The sequence below is a fragment of the Protopterus annectens genome, chromosome 4.part1 (assembly GCF_019279795.1).
Source record: "Protopterus annectens isolate FY-2018-M chromosome 4.part1, PAN1.0, whole genome shotgun sequence".
Taxonomy (NCBI): Eukaryota; Metazoa; Chordata; order Ceratodontiformes; family Protopteridae; genus Protopterus; species Protopterus annectens.
Window position 1 is genome coordinate 92,416,876 of NC_056734.1, and position 26,929 is coordinate 92,443,804.

Here is a 26,929-nt window from a genome sequence, read left to right on the forward strand (position 1 = left end):
CACAGAGTCAGGAATCAATAATTTTCTGCTTAAGCAGTCCAATAACATGTTGCTGACACTTTAACATATGAAACTGGCAGTTTAAATCCCTAATAGCCAAGGTTGCAGAAGTGTAAACCTTCTTACCTCATCTATCCAGTGCCCTGGAGTCTCTATCAAAAGGGGTAGGATTTTTAGCAGTAGAAGCCTTAATGCCCTTGGGCCCCTGTGAAATAGTGTCTGGATCTGCAATAGGATTTTTAAAAAGGAACTTGTGGGACTTGAGGACCCTGCAGTATCTGTCAGGTTTTCTGTGAGCAGGAGGCAGGGAATCAGGGTTCAAACTAGATTCCGAAAAAGCATCAATGTCCAGTACAGGAGGAATAGCGAAAGGCCTATGCTGAGGTAGAAGAAGGAAATCCCTAAGCCTCTTTTTTGAATCAGAAATATCCTGGCTTTCCCAGTGGAAATGCTCCCTTAGAGTATGCAAGGTTTCCCCAAAAGAAAAATCCTCAGGAGGGGAAGCAGAGGGAATGGAGTCTTCTGCATCAGAATCTTCAGAAGTAGATAAGGTCAAATCCAGATCATCAGAAGAATCAGAAACTGAATCCTGATCAGACTATTCATATTCAACTTCCATCCTAGGCCTCTTAGAAGGGGAGGGGGGGTTGGCTACCCCTGATTAGTGATTAGATCTTCAGCCATTCTTATTTGTTTTTCAGGCATAGAGGCCTGAGCATGTGGCCTGGGCGTCAGTTTTTTTAGGCATGGATCGAGATTTAAGCCTAAGTAAAGGAGGCATTGGTTTAAAATGCAAGTCCGTAGGCCTGAATACACCCGCAGAAGCCAGTGCCTGCACAGTGGCTCCGGACCCATCCGAGGTACAGACATCCGCGGGTTCCATAGTTGACCCATCTCGCGGCATACCGAACTCCGAATGCGTCTCAGTAGAGGTCTGAGAATCAGAATTAGCGGGTATCAGGGGCTGTGAAAGCGCCTAACTGAGTACCGGCAAACTAGCGACTGGCTAAGGAGAAGCGTCGGCAGCGGTTTTGGACCTCGGTGGCCTGTCTCTATCTTTGCGTTTTTTTTGGAATCCCGGTAGTCGGATGGCTAACCTACATTTCTGGATAATTAAACAGAGAACCAAAATATTTAGAGGAGAAAATATACTGATGACTGATAGTGCGCTGATTAAATAAAGCACAAAACAGACAGCAAGGTACGTCGTGGTCAGGGCCTAGGCAAGGAATACAGTACAAATGAAAATCTTTGAGGTATTTGCTTTCCACAAGTAATGCAATTAACTTTTACTGACATCGGTAAGGAGCAAGAAAAAAGCTTCCCCGATAGCATACTTAGCTTTAGTTGAAGACTTCAGTTCTGAAACTCCAAAACGAAAATTTCAGGAGTCAGCCGACTGGCACTTGCGAACTGCTTTTGCTATAGGCACCGCACGGCAAGAAAGACTGGTGTAATGGCGTCAGCCGCATGTTTTATACCCCTGACGACCTAACGTCACGGAAGAAGGGACAGCAACCGACGCAGGACCCAAGACTGTTAATCAGGCCGACTGAGGGCTACTGCAAGCAGATAACCCAAATGTGATGACTGCAACAGTGAAACATGAACATCCAGGCATCCTTGGCTAGCATACGGAGAAGCTGTTGCAGGGTAAGCACCTTGAATTTTGGGAACACCAGGAAGGTGCTGAGAATTGAAAAACCCAGGACTGGGTGCCAAGAGCCCTCTTTCCTGGGTACCAGGAATAGTCTGGAGTAGAAACCCTGACCCTCTGTTCTACTGGAACTGGCTGAATAGCTCTGATGTTGAGCAGGGGAATAACTTGGTTTTGAGCCTCTGCCCACTGGTTTGGAGGAAGATTTGGAAACCCGCTTGGGGTTGGCAGTGAATGGAAATAAAATTTGTACCCCTGGGATACAATGTTGAGGACCCATCAGTCCTGAGTAATGGACATCCAGTTTTCTGCATGAAGGGCAAGTTTTTCTCCTAGGGGCACAAAATTGGGCGGGGCTGTGAAGTCGAATTGAGAAGTCACTGTGAACCTTTTCCATAGGGAAGTGGCTTACCACTCCCTGTTTTAGGGGTGGGAGAACGCCATTGCTTAGAGCTCTGCATACCCTGAGACTGTAGTCTGGGTGGTCTGTTTCCCCTTGGTCTTGTTTGGGAAGGCCTGGAGGGGGCTGGAAAGGACCAGTGTTTTGAAGGGCAATGCCTACTGAATCAAGGTGGTTGCACTTGGAAGAAAAGCTAAATCTATGCAAACTGTAAGAATTCTTACATCTTTTTAAGAACTTCTGCTTTGGTGCCAAACAAAATATCCTTATTTAAAGGAGTCTAGTAATTTGGATTTTACATGATCTGGCAAGGTCTGCTCCTTCAGCCAAGCATGTCTTCTCAGTACAGAGCCAGTGACTGCAGCCCTGCAAGATGCTTTTAGGGCATCAAAGCCCCACTGCAAAGTATGCTTACTAACTTGGTTTGCAGAATGAATAAGCTCTTGCAAATCTTTTTTCTGCACAACCTGGAAATATTACTTTTTTTGTTTAATGAGTTCCATAATATGTTACTGGTACTTCAGCACGTGAAACTGGCAATTCAATGCCGTGATAGCAAGAGTTGCAGAGGTATATACCTTCTTATAGAAATAAACAAACGCGTAGATTCCAAACACAGCAATCCTTTAATGAAAAATGACAAAGTAAGCGCTTTCACGGATCTTACTCCACTTCTTCAGACCAACAAAGTATGCAGCAACAAGCAAATTATTTAAATATACAACAGCCAATGAGAATAAGGTTGTAATTAACTACTTTAGGTTTGCATAAATACATGCATCTAAGATACACTAAGCCAATGCTCACCTAAAAAAATATCTATTATATTAAATATTTTTTGGAAGATCGGTAGTCGGATGGCTTACGGAGTACGGAGATAGAGAGCAAAAGCAACAAAAATAGCCTGGCAACGAATGGTTTGGGCGTTAAACAAGGCACAAAACCGACAGCGAGGGACATCTTGGTCTGGGCCTAAACAGGTGACGCAGTAAGAATGAAAATCTCTGAGGTATTTGCTTTCCACAGGCAAGACAATAGTTAACTTTTTCTGACATTGGTTAGAGCAAGAAAAAAGGATCCCCAACAAGGATCCCCAACAGGGTACTTAGCTTTAGAAGACTTGGGTGTTAACTCGAAAAACGAAAATTTCAGGTAGCGGCCGACCGGTACTTGCGAACTGCTTATGCTTAGAGCTCCTCCTCGGCAAGAAAGACTGATGTAATGGCATCAGCTGCCTGTTTTTATACCCCTGACGTCATGGAAGAAGCAACGGCATCCGATGCAGAAATACTAAGACTCTGGTATTTGGGCCGACTGAGGGCTACCTGCATGCAGATAACCCAAGTGTGATGACTGCAAAAGTGAAACACGAAGATCATTTAGTTTCTTTTTATTTCAATTGTATAGCATTACACCATTTTCTATTAGCATTTTGCATCTTTGAACTGGGATGAACCTGAAAATAATGCACTAGGGTTCTACCCTAGTTAAATACAAATATCAAAATTAGTCTGCCAAAGATAACCAAAGTAAGGAAATGCGCACAAGAATTCATTAGGAGAAAAAATGTTGTTGGCATATGTACAGTACAAGTGAAAGCGGAAAAAAACACAGATGCATCACATTATCAGAAGGAAACTATGTGGTGCAAATCTCAAATGGAAAGATACAGAATGAGTGACCACTGGGAGTGGACAAAGAGTGCCTTAAGAAAACAGTTTATACACAAAGGGTAGTAGGGCTCTGGACTATCCGCGGTGGTGGTGCTGCGGTAGCGTTGTCGCCTCACAGCAAGACGTTGTCCCGTTCGATTCTCAGCTAGAGCGTCTACTGTGGAGACATGCGTGAATGGGCATACCTTCGTTGAAGGTTGTGCATTAGGGCTGGCAACTCAGCACGTAAAAATCAACTGCCAATCATTAGCGGACCGGAGTTCCGCTGTGGCGACCCCTAACCGGGAAAAGCCGAAAGACACAAGTAGGGCTCTGGACTGGACTGCAAGACAGAATGGTGGAATGCACATGAACTGGACCACATCAGGTGGAACATGTCAATGTAAGCAAGTCAAAGGAAGAGCAGCTGTCCACAAGCTATTTTAACAGTCCACAGACTAGAACAAATCTGTCAGACTATCTGCATATTCGCGTAGGCAGACATTCTACAATAGTACTACTAGTACATTAAGGTGATGAATATAGCATGTTCACAAACCCAGACAGCTCAAGCATACTGTAAGAGCAACATTTTGTAAAGTGGTTTTCATGATGTGGATTCCTAGTACACAACACGTTCAAATATACATTACAGGTAGATAACTTCAAGCCCTAGCAATGAACAAATACTTACAATACGATGAAATTTTACAAAATATTTCTTTAACTTTTGGACAGTAAACTTTATTGGAAGATATGTCTTCAGTCAGTTGTCATTTACGTTCACATTAAAATATGCGAAAGGCAGCACAATTTACATATCTGATGCCCTGCCATTTCAACAATATCCAGTTAAAAACTAGATAACTGAGCAGGCATAGTAACAAACTTAAAAAGTCAAAAAGAAAGCAGCATCTTTTTTCTTAAAAAAAATTCAGGATGTGGGTAATCTGAAAAGTAAATATAACATGGAGCCTTTAGCTGGTCTTTAGATCAGCAAGGAACAATTTAAATAGGACTTCACAGATCCCCAAACTGATAAATAACATATCACACATATAACATTAAGTAAACAACGCATTTAAGAAAGTCTACAAAGTAAAAATTATATTTTGTTCAAATAAAAAAGTGACAAGCGTGTTTCTGTATGGTAATTTTAAAACTCTGTGGTAGTAAACATAGCCTTTATCATCTGTCATGCAGAACTTTACAGGAACTAATTTCAATTTCAGGAGGTTGGGTGGAGGAACACAGCCAGTGATAATTAAGGATATGCCTCCATTTAACCAAAACATTTAATCACTTAATCTGTTTAAAAACACTGTAGTACATTAACTTCTAATATTCCTTTACAACCAGCCTTATGAGTGGACCAAACTAGATTCATATTTTGAATTAAAAACACATTTTAACCAATACAATTTCTAGATTTTTGTCAATTAAAACATTTTTCCCATGGGATCCTTATTTAACAGATTAAGATACTCTGATCTAATCTCCCACTAAGCAAGCCAACCAGTACACATTGTAGTACATGTGGACCAAGGTATCTCATTCTTCACTAGTTCCTATTAGGTTCTGCTATATTCGGTTGCAGTTGTATATTAAAATTAAATAAGTCAGGTGTCCACCACAGACAATGGGATGTAAACAATAGCTCCTGCTGTTTGCATTGATTTTCATCTAGCAGAGTCCATAGGGGATGCAGGTTTTTTTTTTTTTGCTTCCCTTCTTCACTGGTATTGTAGATAATTTCTCAAAGACAGAGGCAAGGGTAGTGATTCTATCTCAAGCAGACGGTCTCTGCCAAGAGCGAGACGAATCGATCTTCGGCACAAGTCCATTAAAGGCAACGGTTCAGCTGCAACAAAGAAAAAAAAATTAACATTGCTGTGAAGCTACTTCATCACCTTAGTATTCTCACTTTAACATTAGTCTTAACAGCAAATGGCTTTAGAACATTATTTACATTATTAATGAATAAATATGCTGTGAGCCACAGTTTTGTATGCTTATGGTCACACAGACAAGTTACTTCCTAGCATAAAAAGGGGCAAATGAAGTGCTCTAAGATAGCAAGATCCAACGGTGATGGCTGAAGACAAAGGTAAAACTTTTATACTAACGTTCAGATTAAGTAGCTATGCATATTACTGAGATGCAAACTAGGGAAGTGTTGCTGTTGGACAATCTGTTCATAACTAACTTACAAATAATGAAAATCTCTTCACTTAAAACTTATCCAGAAGTGTGCCCTCTCCCACACACAGGTTTGCTGCAATATTTTGGGGAAAAAATAGGTTAAATGCTCTAAGATATGCAAGTCATTTTAATTATAAGAATGCATTTGGCAATTTTTTTTCCTAGTTAACAGAACTGTTAATAGAGAAGGAAACAGAAATTAACAGCAGAAAAACATGGCTCTGCAAAGAAGAAAGCAGCACAGCAGCCTCTGTGACATGGGGACTTTATGACTGCCTGGCTGTTCTATTGCAAGGGATGTTCTGACAGAGAGGTGAAGACATTACTCTGAACCTAGAGGTTACAGTGCAGTGCAAAGCACAGAAGTAACTTGGGGGTGTAGTTAAATTAAAATAATGAAATAAAACTGGTAAAAACAGTAAAAGCAAATCATTGGGTACAACAGAAAATTTAATGCAATACAAGTCTGAAATACAGAAAAGTATCAGTTTCTCTATTTTTTTGCATGTCCTGCTACTTTTTCTCAGACAGCAGATAATGAAGGGGGTGTGATAAATTAAAGAATACTCTCAGAAAGGTAAATGCCATTTGGAAGAAAACACGCAGTGAAGTGTCCAGTAAGCGAGTAAAGCAAAAGACAGTACATGGGTGTGAGGATGTGGAAATGTGTGCATAAGGGAAAGGCAGAACTTAGTGCTGACATTGCTGCCCACTTATGCATATCCATAGCATCCTGCAGTTCACTGCTCCACATTCTGTTATGCAACTGCATTATACCTCATTCAGGTACATTTCAATGATTAGATCAGTTATGGGTTAAAGCAGAAAAATATGAAAATTACAAGGGCAAACATAGGCCCCAATACAAACAAGATTGACCTCTGAAAGTAATGAGCAAAATGCCAAAACAAAAACTACACAAAAAAAAAAAAAAAAAAAAACAAACAAAAATCTCACCTTTTTGTTTTGAGATTGCCAAAGCACCCCCCAAAGACTTAAATATACCAACTCTACAGCTGCACCAAAAAAAGTCACCCTGAAAATGGGAATCACTGCCAGCACACACTGAGAACTGCAAAAGCAATGATTAATACTCCATATAACAAACCACTCAAAAGCATTCAGAACTCCACGTCTTCTGGCCTTCGACCTTGTGTACACTTGCTCAATACTCAGTGCCAAACAGTCAACTTTCTGTGCATTTGAACAAATGAACTACACCAATCGGACCACATCCAGTTTTGCAGACTGATAGGCGTAATGCAGTTTAAACATTTAATCACATAAGGCTTAGAAAAACAGAAAAAGGACATTCATACAGCTACTTTGGCTACGAGGACTACAAAATCAAGCTGAAATGTGGACGAGTGAGTAGTGGTAAATAAAAGTTAAGTGGTAAGCACCACACAAGGAGGTTATGCGGTGGAACCAGTGAAATTTTAAAAAATTCATATTGTGGATACACTTTCCTGTCTATAGAAGCATCAACATAATCCCATAACATAAGCTAGGACTCTCAAAAAGCCTGGTGGCGTTCTATTCCAGACTCATTAAAAAAGGAAGTCAAAATTGAGCTGAACAAACTAAATCCCAAATGGGGAGAAAATTTCTTGACTCTAGGCTGAGCCTAAAAAAAAAAAGGCCACAGATTGCATTACAAAACCAATGACCCACATATACAAATTCTTTAACTTCAGGCATTTTCTCTGCCCTTTTAAACATGTTACTATTATACCTCTACTTAAGATTTCTTATCCAAAAAATGTAAAAACTATAGCCCAATCTCTAACCTATACCCCTAACAACTTTGAAATAGTTTACAAGCAGCTTTACAAACGCATAAATCAGTATGGTCAATGTGACCCACAGTATTAGAATGCCTTAAGCATAACTTCTGCCCTTTATATTGCAACGGCCAACAGATCTTTTTATTGGCATGACCCGAGCCTTTGAAACTATGAATCACCCCCCCCACCCCCAAACAAAATAGGCAAACTAAACCAAACTGAACTGTGACCTCAATATATTGCAATGGATCAACAGTTATCTAAGAACAGAACACTAAGTATTTGACTATGCCACTATTTCAGAACCAGGAATACTTCATGGTGTTTCACAAGGATCCGTACTAGGTTCTCATCCTCGCGTTCTACACTAATGACTTTGATATCAACCTTCCCATTTTAAAAAGGTTATATATGCTGTTGATATTTTCCTCCTAGCAGCAAGCAAAAACATAGCTGATTTACTACATAAACTACAGGCTTTCTTAGCACTCTAAAATAGGACCTACAGCAATACATTTTTGATAATTCCCGCAAAGTCTGATGTCATGGTATTTATTCACCACAAGCCAGAGGTTACATAACCCCCGGCCTCTTAATTCAAAATAATCATAGTAAGGTACTACCAAACCTCACAGAATAAAAATGTCTTGTTCTCGTCTTAGATCCTTTTCGTATCATCCTCAAGCATACAGCCATGGAAGTTAACAAAACCCTCACTCAGCTCAACATCTACTACAATTCTGTCAACTGGTGCAAAGGGTCAAGGTTGTGAACTGTAGTTCCTGTGGTACAGGGTTATATTCTCTCACCCCCATTTGCCAGCTGAGACCTTTTATTTTTTTTTTATTTTACATTTGTTAACCGGGAGTGTCTGAGCCGAAAAGACCCTTTTCAGCAGAGGCCCAGGGAGAAAAGCTCCACATAGAAAAATTACAGATACATTTATATATTTAGACAATCAGTTTGTGTCTTTCGGCTTTTCCCGGTTAGGGGTCGCCACAGCGGAACTCCGGTCCACTAACGATTGGTAGTTGATTTTTTACGTGTCGAGTTACCAGCCCTGACACACAACCTTCAACGAAGGTATGCCCATTCACGCATATCTCCACGCAGAAGCTCTAGCTGAGAATCGAACCGGACAGCGTCATACTGTGAGGCGACAATGCTACCACAGCACCATACACACAAATTACAGCAGCTGATGCTCTGGCCTACCCAGAATCCATCTTGATTAACCGATCTCTGTCAGAAAGTTATGATGTTCCCACACTGTGGAAAGTATCACAAAGGCGGAACCTCCACAGAACTAGCCAATAACCGCCCCATAGCTATTCTCTCTCCACTCTCCAATAACTGCCCCATAGCTATTCTCTCTCCACTCTCCAAAATACTAGAGAGATGCATACACTCTCAGGTCTCAGACTACCTCCTTACTAACAACCTCCTTTTCAATACTCAGCATGGTTTCTGACCAAACCATAGCACCACCACTGCCTTACTCTCCTTTACTAACACTTCAGCATAAAAACAATGGCTATCTCTCCCCTGCTACTTTCCTAGACCTATCTAAAGCATTTCACATGGTCCCACATAAACAACTTATCTCTGTCCTCAATAACCTATCCTTCTCACAGTCAGTCACCAACTGGTGTCAGAGTTACCTGTCTGACCGCCAACAATCCGTTGTATGGCAGAATGACATATCTCCCCAACTACCCGTCTCCATAGGGGTTCCCCAAGGATCCATCCTTGGACCCCTACTCTTCTCTGTTTTCACAAATAATCTAGCCTCTGCCACCACACATGACACACTCGTACAATACGCAGATGACTCAACCATCTGCTCAGCCCAGTCCCTACCCAAACTGCAAAAAGTCACACAGGAAGCCTTTTCCTCTGTTGAATCTTGGTTATCCGATGCCCAATTAATACTCAACCCAAACAAAACTAAACTACTCGTCTTCCAACCCACCAAACATACTCAAAGCAACTCTCACTTTATCACAGCAAAAGACAACACCACTATATACCCAACTGAACACACCAAATTGCTAGGAGTGGAAATAGACAAACTAAAATTTGACATTCACATATCCATGACCATAAAAAAAGTCCACAAAAAACTAGGAGCGTTATACAGAAATAAGCATCTTCTCACTAAAGCAACAAAGATTTCAATAGCAAATTCCCACCTTATCTTCACCCTACTTTATGCCTCTCCAATATATAAGGCAATGCGATCTAAACAAGCTAGAGACCTGCTACAACAAAATTGCCAAATTCTCCACAGGGGCATCCTACCGTAGTCACCACTGTCTCTCACTTGCTGAACTGGGCTGGCTTGAACTCCCTCACCTCCTTCAATGGTATCAACTCTCACTCGCCCACAAACTAGTAAACCATCCACTAAATGTCCCATCCCTCCAGAATCTACTCCAACCCTATCGCACCACCAGACCACTAAGATCCAGCAACAAAAATCACTTGCAGATCACTAAAGCCAATAACTCTGCTGGTGAAGCACTATTCTCTTGCACCACAGCCAAATTATGGAACTCCCTCCCACCCACAATTACCTCCGCACCCACTTCAAAACTTTACTAAAAGCGCACCTAAAAACATGCTGGCTATGCCCTTGCAACTCCCACTCTAATATCACCCACCCCATCCAACCACTACCTTTCTTTCCACTCCACTAACTACCTTGATTATAGCAAGCTCAGATGCTCATAAGCCTAGTACTTATACAGCAGGAACTTCTTATTTTAACATTTGTTAATGTCTGTTATGTACTTCACAGATAAAGATTCTAGTTGTCTACTAATGTACTATGTTCTTCATCTGTAAATATGTTGTAAGTAATTGCTATGTAAATTGTTAATCGCTATGTAATCCAATGTAACTACTGTCTGTTTATTTTAACTGTGGAGCTTTTCTCCCCGGGCCTCCGCTGAAAATGGACCTACGTCCAGTCGGACACTCACGGTCAACAAATATAAATAAATAGACATGTTTTTACACTGGTATGCAGCACATCAACAGTTACAGTGGAGAGAACAAACAGGAAAATATTAATTTAAAAATAAAGGTAATAGATTTGTGCTGTACAGCTGAAATTTGGAACATAGAATACATATAGTGCACAGGAACAGTACATACACTGTACATTAGCCAGTGTTTGTAAGAGTGAAAATTTTCAAGTACTCTAGGTTTAGTATGTGTAGCAACCTTAAGCAAATCATTTAACTAGACACAGCTCCTAGATTACCCCTGAAACAGGACGGTGTCCGATGGCTTATCTGGTTAAGAAATTATTACTATCGCTATAATTATTACAGAACAGCCCATCTGCTCTCTCCAGTTGCACATCAGGCCCTTGCCAAAAATGTATTCATTCCCAAAACAAAATATGACCTTTCACTGCTAACGACAGTTCAAAATACACAAACTGCTGTTAAAAATAAGCAGATTTGCATTTCTCTCAAATCCTTACAATCTCCATTGTGACTTGCTTAAAAAATTAAATGGACACCCATAAACAAAGCCATTCTTTTTAGCAATTTCATTTTCAAAATCTTAGTACAGGACCACTGTCCTCCACTGCAATGGAAACTGCAAATAAGGCACCAAACTTACACCCTTAATGCAAAAATTTCCCTCAGAGTATGTTTTTAACATCACTACTGGTGAAACAGCCTTCTCAAAAATAAGCCCTGCTATTTGAAATGGGCTCCCTCCAAATGTCAAAAAAAAAATGCAGCTCTTACACCTTGCAAATGATACAGTATGCTTGCATCTTGACGAGGGTTAAATCATAAATCTAAATGCCACCACCTACATATATTCTCTGCCAGCTGACTGGTATGGAAATCATGCATCTGTTACTACGTGTTCTTTTACAGTCTATGTTGCTTTGATACTACCATGCATTGTGTCCAAAGTTTCCTTATGTACTCCATGCTAATGTATAAAGGTCTACTTGCCATATAGCCTGAGTCACTGCTGGGAGAGTCTGATGACTAGCCAACTTACCCAGTTATCAAACTACAAGAACCCCCCCCCCCCCCCAAGCAATCTTAACTGATTGCACAAAAAACTGAATCAGCGGCGGTACCTGCAGAGAGACTTGAGTCATCAACACTTTTCTGGAAGATAGGTTCAAGTTAGAACCCCGAATGAAGGAAACAACAATTGCAGTACAGTCTCGCACTTCAGGAATATGGACTGGGGAAGGTTGCACTTCTTGGTATGTATGTGGGGGGGACCTAGGCTCATGATCACACCAAAACTGAAACATACAGTACAGTGTTAAAAAAACAGAATCAGACCAAGGACATGCTCACAAGTGCCATCAAGGACAAGGAGACCAAGAACTCGGAGACCATCTTCCCTTTCTACATGAAGCAGATGGGACCACAGTTTGCACAAAATCCAATTCTATAATCAACAGGTGGTATAATATTTGATGTGGCATCCAGAGATGTCAGAATGGAAATAGGGGTTAGAACAAAGTAAGACAGAGTTAGATTACCGAGACTTATGGGGTAAAAGTGCAATTCTACATAACAATGGGAGGGGTAGGGTATTTGAAGATGGATATGAGACAGAGTGCAAGGTGAGGACCCAGAATTCATAGCTTCAATGGAAGTCAATAAAGATGTTACAACTGGTGGGCATAACAGTGCGCGTGTCTGAGACCCTTACAAGCCTAGCCAAGAATTTAGCCAATATGCCACTGTCCAGCAGGGAAACAGGTGGAATCCACGGAGTGTATTTTCTGTTCCCCATCCAGTTATCCAGGTTCTGCTTAAAAAGGGTTAATGAGGTACTCTGCTTGACATGGAGAGGGAGTCTATTTTACAAAAGGGGGTGTCTCTGGGACACACATCTGTCCCACCAAGTCCTATTAATGTTACAGACCAGGTTGAGGTTGCACGTGTGGATTACTCGAGTGGAACTTGACTTGTGGATATGCATCAGTCCCATCAGGGCAGGGTCTGAGACTTTGTATGCCAGACGGAGGTCACCTCTGAGGAGTCTGTAGGCGACTGAGTAGAGGGATAAGGCCTTTAGCTTATCTGTGTAGGGTAGATGTTTGAGGCCCTGGATTCTCCTGGTGAGGAACCTCTGTGGTCTCTCCAGCTGCTGCATGTGCTTTGTGAGGTACATAATGGAAGGGGCACTGTACTCAATAATGGGTCTTATAAGGGAAGAATATAAGGAGGTTATGACCACTTTGTCCCTGGATGAGATGCCCTTACTAATAAGTTGGGCCATGTAGAGAGCTTTCTGTACAACGGAGGCAATATGGTGGTCAAAGTCAGTCTATCAACCTGGGTGCCCAAGTCCCTCACGACTGATTGATAAGGTCCTAAGCACCCAATGTGACAATTTGTGGGGACGTTGCACTCTGTACTTTTTCTTTCATATGATCACAGACATCTGAGGTATACAGAGGTAGTAAAGTAGCTACAAGTGGTATACACTTAAAGTGACTATAACTGACAGACACTGAGCCAGTCTGTGGATGAAACTATGAGCAAATGATAGCAAGGGTCAGTCGGTCATTGATTTGGCTTGGCAAGACTACTGTATGTTTGAGTAGAGCATGATGAAATACATTACTGCAACTGTTACCTAGTTTCAGTAAAATATCCAAGGTGTACACAGTCAAAGGGACAACATAAGTGGGTACTGACAGTCTGTGGATACACATACTGCATCAATAAGTCCTGCCAATATGCCTGGATGCATCTTAAATAGCATGAAGCACAATTCAGCAGCACCCATAACACTGTTCAATCTCAACCTCTATACAGGTTTTGCATCAGCTGAAAGAACAGCAGCTAGTTACTCCCCTACTTAAGGGAGGGCCTTCCACAGACCCGTAAGTCTCACCAGCCTCATATGCAAAGTCATGGAAAAACTTATGGAACTAGACAGTCAGGACATAGGAAGCCTCCAAACACTGGACCAGTCTTAGTTTGGATTTGTCAAGTCAGGTCATGCTTACTCAATTTGATGGATTTCTTTGAAAAGGTCACAAAAACAATGGATGAAAGCAAGAGTACAAACCACATACCTCAACCTGGCCAAAGCTTTTGACATAATTCCTCATTCAGACATTGTAGAAAAGAACCTCCGTCACCTGCTAGATTACCAACGAACTCAGATAGGATCAGTGGAGTTCCCTAAGGTTCTATGTTGGGATCCCTCATTTGGCATCTACGTTTCTGATGTAAAAAAACAATACCAAACTGCTCTGGCCGACTAAGTTTGCAGACAACTGCAAGCCAGGAGCTGTCACCAAATCCTCAAATGATTTAGCTATCCTGCAAGAAGGTTTGACGCAAAAAAATTAACTGGTGCTGAAATTATGAAATTGGACTACCCCCTGTACTAAGTGACAGTTCCTAAATACTTTACCCCATGCATGGGTCCCTTCAAATTATCTATGATATAATCCCAGTTCTTCTCTTTAGGAGCGATTCATAATTATTGACCATGGTATGGGTAAGGCCAATCTCTAACCAAATGGGGTAGGTTAATTAGAGCACAAAAAGGGAACCTGACTAGGCTAAAAATGTACCACAACGGCAGCTAGCCTAGTACTTACCTATGAAAATTACTGACCCCCGCTGTCATTTCGTCACAGTTAAACACTCACTGACCCATTGTAATGTAGTCCCACCCTTCTGTTGCTTGTTGCAGCCCCCACCCCCCTTTACTGTGAAGTCACCAACCTCCACTGCTCTATTGCTTTTATATTTTGAAAGACTTGCGTGGACCTTTTTTGTTTCAGCTAAACAGAGTGATCCACAGGTATCAAGTTCCCTCTTGAATCTTGGTGTGGGGAAACCCACACAAAGTACAGTTGTGTACACTTACCATAAATGTAGATGTTAGAGTGTATTCACTGTTGCAGTCATCACATTTGGGTTATCTGCTTGCAGTAGCCCTCAGTCGGCCTGATTATCAAAGTCCTGGGTCCTGCGTCGGTTGCGGTCTCATCTTCCATGACGTCAGGTAGTCAGGGGTATAAAGCATGCAGCCAACGCCATTACATCAGTTTTTCTTGCCCCAGATGTCAGGTGCCCCCATAATGGTAAGCAATTAAATATATACACAAGGTTACACCTCCAACAAAAAAGCAAATACACCAAAAAGCTTTAAGCATAGAAAAAAGGAATAGTGGTACAGCCAAAATAAATCAGGGGGCTGGAGGGAGGGTAAAGTACAGTTGTGTACCTACCATAAATGTAGATGTTAGAGTGTATTCACTGCTGCAGTCATTACAATTGGGTTATCCTGCTGGCAGGCTACCCGCAATTGGCCCGAGTTCCAAAGTCTAGGTCCGGCGTCGGTTGCTGTCGCCTCCTCCCTGACGTCAGTATGCCAGGGGTATAAAAGATGCAGCTGATGCCATTTTCTTCAGTTTTTCTTGCCCCAGATGTCAAGTGCCGCTAAAATGGTAGGCTAAATTATGCCAATAAGCATGCATACACAAACAACAACTTTTTCTTCATCTACAAGCAAATATACCACATAGGTTGTATAGAATAGAGAAGTACAGATAAGTCCCAGCAAGGAAAAGGGGGATGGTGGGAGGGTAACCTGGACTGCAACAGTGAATACACTCGAACATCTACATTTATGGTAGGTACACAACTGTACTATGTTGATAGTGTTTCACTGTTGCAGTCATTACAATTGGGTTGAATCCCAAAGCTAAGGTTGGGAGGCTGGAGCTAAACATGATTAGGAGAGGCTATCAAGCCCTGCAGAACTGCAGTGGCAAAGCCTTCCCTGGATTTAGAGTAGAGAGGTAAGTGATATTGCTTTGTAAAACTATGCACTGAACTCCAAGTTGCAGCCTCTAACATGTCTTTGGTTGGTACTCCTCTGAGGAAGGCTGCTGAAGTGGCTGCTGCTCTGGTTGAATGTGGCCTAATGTCCTTAGGCACTGATTTGCCATGCTGTGACTAGCAGAAACGAATGCAGTGGCCTATCCACTTTGAAATAGTCTGTTTGGAGATGGGCTTTCCTTGTGATCCTGCAGCATATGCCACTAGAAGTTGTTCAGTCTTTCTGAAAGCTTTGGTTCTGTCCAAGTAGAAGCGTAACTGCCTGTGAATGTCCAAAGAATGCAGGAGTCTCTCACCCTTATTCTGTGGGTTTGGGTAAAAGGTAGGCAAATTAATTGTTTGGTTAAGAGCCACACTGGACACTACCTTAGGCATAAATGTAGGGTTTGTCCTTAGAGAAACCCTGTCAGGATGAAAAATGATAAAAGGTTCCACAGCCATGAGTGCCTGTAACTCTGAGACTCGTCTAGCAGAAGTTATTGCTAGGAGCAGAGCTGTTTTCCAGGATAAGAATTTTATAACAGCTGCAGAGGCTGGCTCAAACGGAGGCAGTATGAGTTTTTCCAAGACATAGTTGAAGTCCCATGCAGGTATTGGTGCTCTCCTTGCAGGTCTTATGTTTTTGGCCCCTCTGAGGTAATGCCTTAGTAATGGATGAGAAAAAATAGGTGGTTCTGTGTTGCAATGAGCTGAAATGGCAGAGGCATGAATTTTAATTGATGAAAAGGAAAGGCCTTTATCCAGCATCTCAGTTAAGTATTGCAAAATCTGAGGAATATTTGGAACAGTCGTGTCAATACCTTGTGCCTGGTTCCAAGCACAGAATCTCTTTCATTTTTCGGAATAAGATCTTCTGGTGCTAGGCCTCCTGGCCTCCAAAAGAACATCCATCACTGCTTTAGAGAGAGGTGCATCTTGAATGGCTACATTATCCGCCATGCTGCCAGGTTTAAGGTCCTGAGTTGGCTTTGCAGTATCCGACTGTCTTGTTGGGTCAGTAAGTGAGGAATTTGAGGTAATGTCCAAGTTGGGCATTGAGACAAGCTCTTTAGGACTGGGTACCAGTGCTGGCGGGGCCAGTCTGGGGCAATCAGTATCATTTTTGGATTTTCTTGTCTGACCTTGAGGAGTACCTTGGGGAGGAGAGGCAGAAAGGCATATACTGTTAGGTTTTTCCAGCTGAAAGATAGAGCATCCACTTTCCATGCTTGCTTGTGATAAGTCTTTGTGCAGAATCTCTGTAGTTGGCAGCTGTGAGGAGAGGCAAATAGGTCTATGTCCGGGCATCCCCAGTTCCTGGTTATCATACTGAAGACTTGTGGATCCAATTTCCACTCGTGGGGATCCATTAGGTTTCTGCTTACTTCATCTGCCAGAGTATTTATCCTTCCTGGCAGGAATTGTGCTTGCAGATGTACTTGGTAAGTCAGTGCTAGTCTGCAGAGGGGGTAGGAATGCGTGCCCCCCTGCTTATGTATCACATGACTGTAGTATTGTCCGACTTTATCAGTAGTTGTCCTGGATGAAGTAGATCCTTGAAGGCTGTCAGGGCATTCTGAACAGCCAGCATCTCTTTTTGATTGATATGTAGATGCATTTGACTTGCGGACCATGTGCCCTGAATACATCTTCCTGCCATATGGGCCCGCCAGGCATAATCTGATGCATCTGTTGTCAATGTCTGCCTGGCTGTGGGCAAGGTGAATGGCTGTCCCATGTTGAGGTGACAGGCTTTTGCCCACCATCGAAACTCCTGCTGCAGGCAGGGAATGAGGGTAATAATTGTTTCCAGGCTGTGGCAATGTTAGTCCAAACACTTTTTAGATACCATTGAAGTTTTTTCATATGCAGTCTTGCATATGGAATTAGCAGTATGCAGGATGCCATGAAGCCCAAAGCCTGCAGAATTTTTCTTGCAGATAACTGGGTCTTTGTTGCCAACATTCTGAAATAAGTAGTCAGTTGTCTGTGTTTGTCTGGCGTGAGATAAGCTATCTGAGCAGTTGTATTTAAGCTTGCACCCAGGAATATTATCTCTTGAGAGGGTACGAGTTTTGATTTCTTTTCGTTTACTGTGTACCCTAGACCTGTTCGTAATCTTTTTACAAACGCCAGACGCTGTAGTAGAATGTCCTTGTTCTCTGCTTGAATAAGGCAGTCGTCCAAGTAAGGATATATTTGTATTCCTCTTTGTCTGCAAAATGCAATTACTGGTGCCAGGCATTTTGTGAAGACCCTGGGCGCAGTAGATAAGCCAAAAGGTAGTGCAGAGAATTGGTAGTGCATTGAGCCAGCTATAAATCTGAGGTATCTTCTGCATGACTGTCTGATTGGGACATGCAGGTATGCCTCTTTTAGGTCTAAAGTCACAAGCCAAGCCTTCCTGCCCAGCATGGGCAGAAGCTGTTGCAGAGTTAACATTTTGAATTTTGGAATATCCAGGAATGTGTTTAGGAAAGACAGGTCCAGTATTGGTCTCCAGGCTTTGTCCTTTCTGGGTACCAAGAATAGCCTTGAGTAAAATCCTTGTCCCCACTCTTGCTGTGGTACTTGCTGAATGGCTCTCATGTCCATGAGGGATGAAACTTGTTTTTGTGCCTCTGCCCATCGATTGCGTGGCAGGTCTGGCATTCCGTTTGGCCTTGGCAGGGTATGAAAGTGGAACCTGTAGCCTTGAGATACAATATTTAAGACCCATTTGTCCTAGGTGATCATATGCCAATTTTGTGAGAAAAGTGCTAGCTTCCCCCCCAAAGGAGCTGCCAGAAGATAAGTGCTTGGTGCTGGCAGGGGAAAGTCATTGAGACTGTTTTCTGTATGGCTGTGATTTTTCCTCTCCGCTTTTGGAGGTAGAAGCACCCCATTGTTTAGACCCTGTATGAGCCTTGGGGTTGTGATCTGCCTCTGGGGTGTCTGTATCTGCCTCTGTGGCTTGTCTGACACTGGAAAGGACCAATTCTTTGTAGGCCAGTGTCTGCTAAATCTTGGAGGCTGTACCTGTAAGAAATCCTTGACTGTTTGCATAGATTTGGCTTTGTCCTCCATTTTCTTCAACACCTCTTCTGCTTTAACACCAAACAAGGTATAATGCTGTAATGGAGCATCTAATAATTTTGCTTTAACATGATCAGGCAGATTCTGTTCCTTTAACCAAGCATGCCTCCTAATGACAGAACCCGTAACAGTGGCTCTGCAGGAGGCCTCCAAAGAATCAAAACCACACTGTAAAGTATGCTTTCCAACTTGTTCAGCTGCATGCAATAAATCCTGCATTTCTTTATTTTCTGCACATTCAGAATTTGTCAACATTTTCTGTTTAAGCAGTGACATAAGATATTGCTGATATTTAAGCATGTGAAACTGACAATTTAAAGCCCTTATAGCCAAGGTAGCAGAAGTGTAAATCTTTTTTCCCCATCTGTCCAGTGCCCTGGAATCTCTGTCAGAGGGGGTAGGGTTTTTTTGCAGTGGAAGCCTTGACCCCCTTGGGACCCTGAGAGATGGTTTCTGGGTCAGCAGCAGGGTTTTTAAAAATACATTTTTGGGAGTCAGGAACCCTGTAGTATCGGTCTGGCTTAACGGGAGCTGGAGGTAAGGAGTCAGGAGTCAGACTGGACTCTGAAAATACATCTACAATGTCTAGCACAGGTGGAATAGCCAGGGGCCTGTGCTGAGGCAGTAAAAAAAGTCTCTGAGCCTTTTCTTAGATTCTGAATAATCTTGGCTCTCCCAGTGGAAATGCTCCCTCATGGTATGCAGTGTTTCCCCAAAAGAATAATCCTTAGGAGGAGAAGCTGAGGGGATAGATTTGTCAGCATTAGAATCCTCATAAGGAGGAAGAGAGTATTCCTGATCAGAAGCGGAATCAGATGAAATGGAAACCTGACCTGAAGATTCATATTCTACCTCTTGCCTAGGCCTCCTGTCAGGAGGGGGATGAGAACCTCTGATCAAAGTAATTAGGTCTTCGGCCATTTTGAGCATCTGTTTTTTTAGGCATGGAGGCCTGTCCATGGGGCTGTTGTACTTGTTTCTTTGTCTTTAAAGCTGCTTTAGTCTTTGACTTTGTAGATGAAGTAGTTTTAACATATAATTGTGTAGGCCTGAAAACGCCCTCAGAAGCCGATGCCTGCTCAGCGGCTCCAGACCCATCTGAGGGAATGGTTTCCAAAGGTCCAATACCTTGAGTTTCTGTAGGCCTGGTCGACTCCACGTGGGAGTCGATATCGGCCTGCGGCTAAAGTAGCAGTCGTCAGGGGCAGGGAAAGCACCTCACTGAGAACCGGCGACTGGCCTAGAAGAAGCCTCGTCTGTTTTGGACCTCAGATGCCTGTCCTTCTCTTTTTCTTTGCATTTTTTGTAAACTCCAGTAGTTAGCTGTTCCAACGGCATTACATAATTAAATCTTCTGCCAAAGTGATGAAATGCAAAATCGTACCGACGCTTAACAGTGCGTTGGTTAAATTTAGCACAAAACCGACAACTAGCAACGTCGTGGTCAGGGCCTAGGCAAGGAATGCAGTAAGAATGAAAATCCTTATGAGGTATTTACTTCCCACAAGAAATACAATTATTAACTTTTTCTGACATCGGTCTGGAGCAAGAAAAAAGTTTCCCCAACGGGGTACTTAGCTTTTAATGAAGACTTCGGATCTGCAATTAGAGCTTGAAAATCTCAGGAGTCAGCCGACCAGCACTTGCGAACTGCTTTTGCTTCGGGCACAGAGCGGCAAGAAAGACTGAAGAAAATGGCGTTGGCTGCATCTTTTATATCCCTGGCGCACTGACGTCAGGGAGGAGGGGACAGCAACAGACACCAGACCTAGACTTTGGAATTCAGGCCGAATGCAGGTAGCCTGCCAGCAGGATAACCCAATTGTAATGACTGCAACAGTGAAACCAGATGAACATCAAGGTGCAACAGCAAAAGACATGAATTAAAGGATAGGCTCCAGCTCCCTGGATGGCCATAACTTGGCTAATGAAGAGTATTAAATTTCACGTACTGCCAAAATATGCTACAAAAGACCTGAATGGTACAGAAATGCCTTACACAATGAAGTACAGCTATGTTCAGAACTGTAAATGTTAAAGTACACTCATTGTTGTAGCAAGGACTCTTAGAAACCCCTGCTACACACACATACCTCAACCTCTTGCTAAAAGAAATCTGACAGACTAAATATTGCTGTTATAAACTTATTTGCTAGAATAAGACTTGTGTTATCAAGCATTTTCTGAGGTTTATGAAGTCTGAAACTCAAATCTATGCCATTTGGCGATGTCAGTCCTCAGCAACTCGCAAAAAAACCTACAAATTATGAGGCTCAGACCAAAAATGAGACAAGAATCTGGACATAACCTGTGGACAGTTGAGGAATTATGCTGCTACAGGAGGTTTTATGGCCAGATCAACATCCAAAGCTTTTTCACTCACCCCTACTGGGTGGGTACCCCCTTCATCTGGACATCAGGATGTAGGTGGTGTTAGAGAGATGCCAGCCTGTACATTTTCCATTCTGTCTTGCTCTGGAAGGATGAATTATGGTGGTCCAGTGTCAGAGCACTGAACACCTTGTGATAGGGGGTCCTCAGTGAAGCAGCCTAAACTTCCTTTCCAAGGTCTACGTAAACCCTAATTATGGAAGGCATTTGGTCAATGGAACAAGAAAAGGAAGGGAAGGTGACTAAACACCTACCCCACCCCTCAATTGACTTGCAACAGTTTCACAACACTAAGCACCCTATGTGAAGCCTTAACCATCTGTGTTATAATCCCACTTCAAAGCAGTCTATGGAAACCATAAGACAAAACGGGGGTGGAATATGACTTGGATTATGACAGTGAATGACTGCAAGACTAGACAAATATTTACTTTCTCAAAGTGACACCAAACTGTCCACAAAACATATGGCAGCCTTGACGAGAAGGTCAGAACACAGAGTTGTGGCTGGGACTTTGGCTCACTGTTAAAATTAGCAGTTAACTGTACAGAGGTCTGAATATCTTTAGTGCCCCAGATAAACATAATTTAATGACCAAAACAGAGTTTGGGTAATCTCCTACTGTCCAATACCATTATCTTAATTTCTTTAAAAAAAATGTTAAAAAGCATGGAGAAAAGGAAGACAGGAGAGCCTGGTGGTCTAATGGTTAAGATTTGGCACCCTGACCTTCACAGCCTGGGTTCGACTATTTTGTTTTGGGGGATGAGGGGTTAACATAATGGTCAAGTCTTTACTTCACAGGTACAAAGATTGACTCTCTTCTAATTATTAGCTAGTCTTGTAATAGTCTGCAGACTAATAGCTTAGTATTTACCTATGAAGCAGAAGACAGACCAAAAAACAAACTGCCAGCAAAACCTACATATTACCATTCTTTGTCTTGTACTGCTGGTCATACAGATCCTGTTAGGCAGTTATCACCTACCCTTCTTTTTGCTTCCAGCTCTAATTCTGTCAATACAGACAGTGTGTACAACCATACTACGTGACAGGATGAAACTCTGACTAGTAACCACATGACAAGAGACTAACAACTTAGATGCTTGAAGAATCAGTGTGGGATGGAGTTTCATCAACTGCTAGGCAGCTTATCGATCCGGGGGGGGGGGGGCAGCCAACTGCAATGCCAGCACCTACTGGACAGAGGTGCACAGCATACAGGCCAGAAACATGTGCTCGGCCCTGCAAAGTTGCTTTCATAAGGTGTGTGAGAGAACATACATGCTCAAACAGAAAGGGATAGAAGGACCTTGTTTCTTAACACCAACCTCCAGGGATGAACAAAGAAAAGAATGGCCTACAGTGATGACCTCACCAAACTGTACAACTTGGCCAGTTTATCGCAGGATGGCTGAAAGCTGTTGGACAGCAGGTATTAAAAATAAAATATTCTGAAGGAACAGGAGGACTAATCACATTACCCACATACTGAAGGATATAAAAAAAATTTGAGGCTTATTTAATTTATTTACATTTATTAACTAGGATAGTCAAAGTGGTACAGTCCACTTTCAGTGGTGCGCTAGGAAGCTAATCTCCAAACTAACCAAAAGACTGAATGGTAACAGTACAATACAGATAAGAACAAAACAAATACGAGTGCAACTATCCACAGATAAAACTTAAACAATGATTTGGATATTCTGATGGGTGCCATGGGATCTTTTATATTCTCCGGAACTACCATTCACTCAGGTAAATGTGGCTTTGGTTTCATCTCTCATCTAAAGGACAAACATAATAAAATTTTCAACTGTAACAGAGGGTAAAATGGAACAAACGGGAGGAACACTAGAGCAGACATTAGAATCAAAGCTGCAGAGACTAGTACAAAGAATGATTAGTCGTACTGAAAAGAAAGCAGCTTACACTAACAAAAATACAGGTCTAGATGAGGTTACTCAATACATGCACTTTCATTTGTTCAAAAATATTTCAACTGCCTTAAGCCCATGTCATCTTCAATTCAGCTATAGTTTCTGAAGCTACAGCTTCTTCAGAAAGATCATTTTAATCATCTATCATCTCTCCAGTCCATGCACTGGACTGCAGGGCTTTTTTGGGGAGAGCATTATACTGATTTCGCCTCTATGGATTCTCCCAAGTACTTCAATTTCCATTTCTGCTCCTTTCCTCAGGCCGCACCTGTTAAAAATTTTCCAGTGTGATAACATGCTTTCTGCTACAGACTTCAACGTATATTTTTGCTACAGGCCTCTGAACTACATCCATCCCTCACCATTAAAAATATATTTTCAGTGCTGAAAATACACACATTAGATGTAGCCTTACTAACCTGTTATATAAAGGGATAAAATTTACTGTACACCACCAGCCTAATTTGCTGCAGTCGTGCACTGCTAGTCTACCTTTGGGTCATCTGTTAGGCCTAGCCTAGGCTCCACACTCCAAGTGGGCAGCATGCATTTATACCAAGAGGTCTAATGTGAAAAGCTACAGAAAAACAAAAATGAACCTGATGATCAAACCAGCTAAAAAATAAGTGTTATAACTGACACTGATGATACTGAATGCAAAAGCTCAACAAAAATGCACTGGTAGAGAAGGGTAAGGGAAGGCATGACACCTAAAATGAAATGTAACCATTTCAGCCTATGAAAAATATCCAAAATGATCTACACACAATACTACACATCATCAAGAACCAGTTTGCCATGGAAAACTTTGGGCTAAAGGGATAACATGGGAAACCAAATGAGTAAGAAAAGGAAGTAAAAGCTAATGAAGTGGGAGGCAAAATGTGAAAACATAAGTACTAAATTAAAATGGGAAAAGTGCACTACCAATGGCATGTGTGATTAAACAAGGTGACAATAGAACAAAAATGAGTAGTAAACATCAGAACTATAAACCTTGTGAGAAAGACTAAACTTAAAAGTGAGCTTATTCCATAACTTGGAGACTGATACTGAAGAAGGATGAGTTGGCTTATCAAACCTGAAGATCTGTGGAACGTGATCTATTAGCATTAGATGATTTAAGCTTCTTGAGGGACTAATGCAGTACTAACAACTAGACTGCTATGGTGATAGAGAAGGCAACAGGCTACTTTTGTTAGCTACAAAGCTGCTTAAATTTCAGATATTTTAAATGTGGAAAGCTGGTCCTGGTTTCTGACAAGTTACTAATCCCTTGACTCCAACTCAAGAATTCTTCCCATTTTCAATTCAAATGCTCTCTATTTTCTTTTTTTTTTTCTGGCTCTAACCATTTCACCCTTTCAGTTAGGAATGGAATGTCTTTGCATTAAAAGGATGGTTTTCCTTTACACCAGGACTAGAAACAACTGTTTTCTGCTATAGTGGGTCACTTTTCTTGAGTACAGTTTACTCCTCAGACTACAGCCCAATAGCACCCGACACTTAACATTACACAAAACAGTTTTTAATTGTTATAATTTTTGTAAGGAGCGCCAAAGAGCCAAGAGAATAGAAATGGTCAGTGGTCTGATAAAAATCCCATGACTAAAGAACTCAAAGGTCTCCAGCTGAATTAAGCCAGGAAGGGTTTGTACCACTGCCATCACCATTCTGATAAATTCATTCTCTATTTCTGTTACCTGATGAATGCACTGATGTGTCTGGAGGCTTACTGTGTATTTCAGAGAAGACTAAAGTTCATTTAGCTCAAGGCCTAGACCTTTTCATGAGTAAATGCAGCATACTTGAAAGTTACTCGCAGGAGGAAATTTCAAGGAGTTATTAAATGAACTTGACAAAGTACCTCTTTAAAGTGTTTTAGTATAATACTGTACAGTTATGATTTTGTGGCATTTAGAGTGACTCAAGCCCATAAGGGCTTACTTTCCCTCCCCTTCATGATGTTATACTGAATTATAACCAAAAAGGTTGCTGATGCAAAAAAATTCGAGACACTAATTTTGCTTAGAAACAAGACTCCTGGGAGTTTTACTTTTGGGACAGTTTCATGTTAGCAATACTAGCACTAACATTTGGGACACTGCTTCATGCAGGCAACACTTCCATTAAACTCAGCTTTCAGCCACAATTCTTTATCTTTGGTAGGCCCTCATTTACCTTCACAAAAACACTACTGTAAGGCAATATAGAAATTAAAATGCTGTTTATATGTCCTCTGACTGAACTGTAATTAGGTGTTATACAACAGTATACATTTTGGCAGGGACATGCTTGCCACAATATTTTTACTTCTGGCAGGCTTAAAGAATATTTAATAGCGCAACACAGTTTCTCAATGTTGTGCAAGGCCAAGTCATTTGTTGGCTTCAATGCAGAATGGTAATGAAATCAAAACTTGCAATAATGACTCCTCAGTTTCTGTGGCTGTCTATGACTTGGTTCACAGTGCTGCACATCCCTTGTGCACTAGAGGTTTTTCACAGGAAACCATGGGTTTCCTTAAAGGCTCCAGCAAAGAAAACAAGCAGTGTTCAGTGCATTCAAAGCTACAGAGATCTGCCAGGTTTAAAAAAAAAAAAAAAAAAAAACAAAGTCTCCCAACAGTCTGAGAAGTTAACATACTTTCATAAGGCAGCTTTATTACTTATTAATGAGAGCAATTCTGTGACTGTGTAATGTGCAAAGAAGCTCAAGTAACCCATTTTCCTGATGCAGTCTTCTAAATGTGCTAAGCTGCAGTTATAATGCAAGGCATCATATGACGATTTGTATTTTGGTCATCACTTTTCATAGCAGACAATGTGATAACCGGATGGTAATGTCATTTGATGCTTCAGGTCATACAACTGCATGGCAGAGGTAGGAAAGGACACGAAAAGAACTCTAGAAAGCCAACCATATTTTATTAATGGCACATGCAAGCTCCTGATGATCTTGTTTTAAGTTTAAAGGAAAATAAAGGGCCAACATTTTTTTTTAAGCTTTGACAGTATTTACTGCTAGTCTGACAACACTAACCTCTACACCTCTGTTCAAGAAACACTGATAACTATTTCTGGTCCCAACAGAGAAAAGAGCTGTACTCCACAAACTTAGCCTAGCAGCTGCCAACTTGCTCTAGGACAGAAGGGAAGTACAGAGACAGGAGCATGGACACCTGCTCAAACAGCTAGTCTGCATTAGGATAAAGTGTAAAGTAGTTATGGCTACATGCAACCCAGGGCCAATATGTTGCCCTGTTGGCTCCCCTAACCCACTCCTTTTGCCTGCAAAGATATATAATGTGCAGCTTTATAAGGGGTTTTTAATGAAATGCGAATGCCACCTTGTGGTTTTGCCACAATCTTCTTCTTTCGGCTGCTCCCGTTAGGGGTCGCCACAGCAGATAAACTGTTTCCATTTCTTCCTGCCCTCTGCATCTTGCTCTGTCACACCAACCGCCTGCATGTCCTCTCTCACCACATCCATAAACCTTACCTTAGGCCTTCCTCTTTTCCCGTTACCTGGCAGCTTCATCCTTAGCATCTTTTTCCCAATTTACTCTGCATCCCTCCTCAGCACATGTCCAAACCAACGTAATCTTGCCTCTCTGGCTTTGTCGCCAAACCTTCCAATCTGGGCTGACCCTCTAATATACTTAATCCTAAACCTGTCCATCCTCGTCACACCCAGTGCAAATCTTAACATCTTCAACTCTGCCACATCAAGCTCTGACTCCTGCCTTTTTGTCAATGCCACCGTCTCCAACCCATATAACATAGCTGGTCTCACTACCCTCTTGTAGACCTTCCCTTTCACTCTTATTGGTACTAGTCTGTCATAAATCACTCCTGACACTCTTCGCCACCCACTCCATCCCGCCTGTACTCTCCTCTTCACCTCTCTTCCACACTCACCATTACTCTGAACTGTTGATCCCAAGTACTTAAACTCATTCACCTTCGCCACCTCTACTCC

General features: G+C 41.9%; 1 protein-coding gene across 1 annotated transcript in view; it reads right to left on the reverse strand.

The window, feature by feature from the left end:
• Nucleotides 1-4,431: 4,431 nt before the first annotated feature.
• The window catches only part of LOC122800753 (SPRY domain-containing SOCS box protein 4-like), a 633,167-nt gene continuing 610,669 nt past the window's right edge, over nucleotides 4,432-26,929 (reverse strand). Inside the window, exon 2 of the mRNA XM_044070002.1 lies at nucleotides 4,432-5,570. Coding sequence (XP_043925937.1) covers nucleotides 5,443-5,570 — 128 coding nt within the window. The 3' untranslated portion in view covers nucleotides 4,432-5,442. The remainder of the gene's footprint in view (nucleotides 5,571-26,929) is intronic.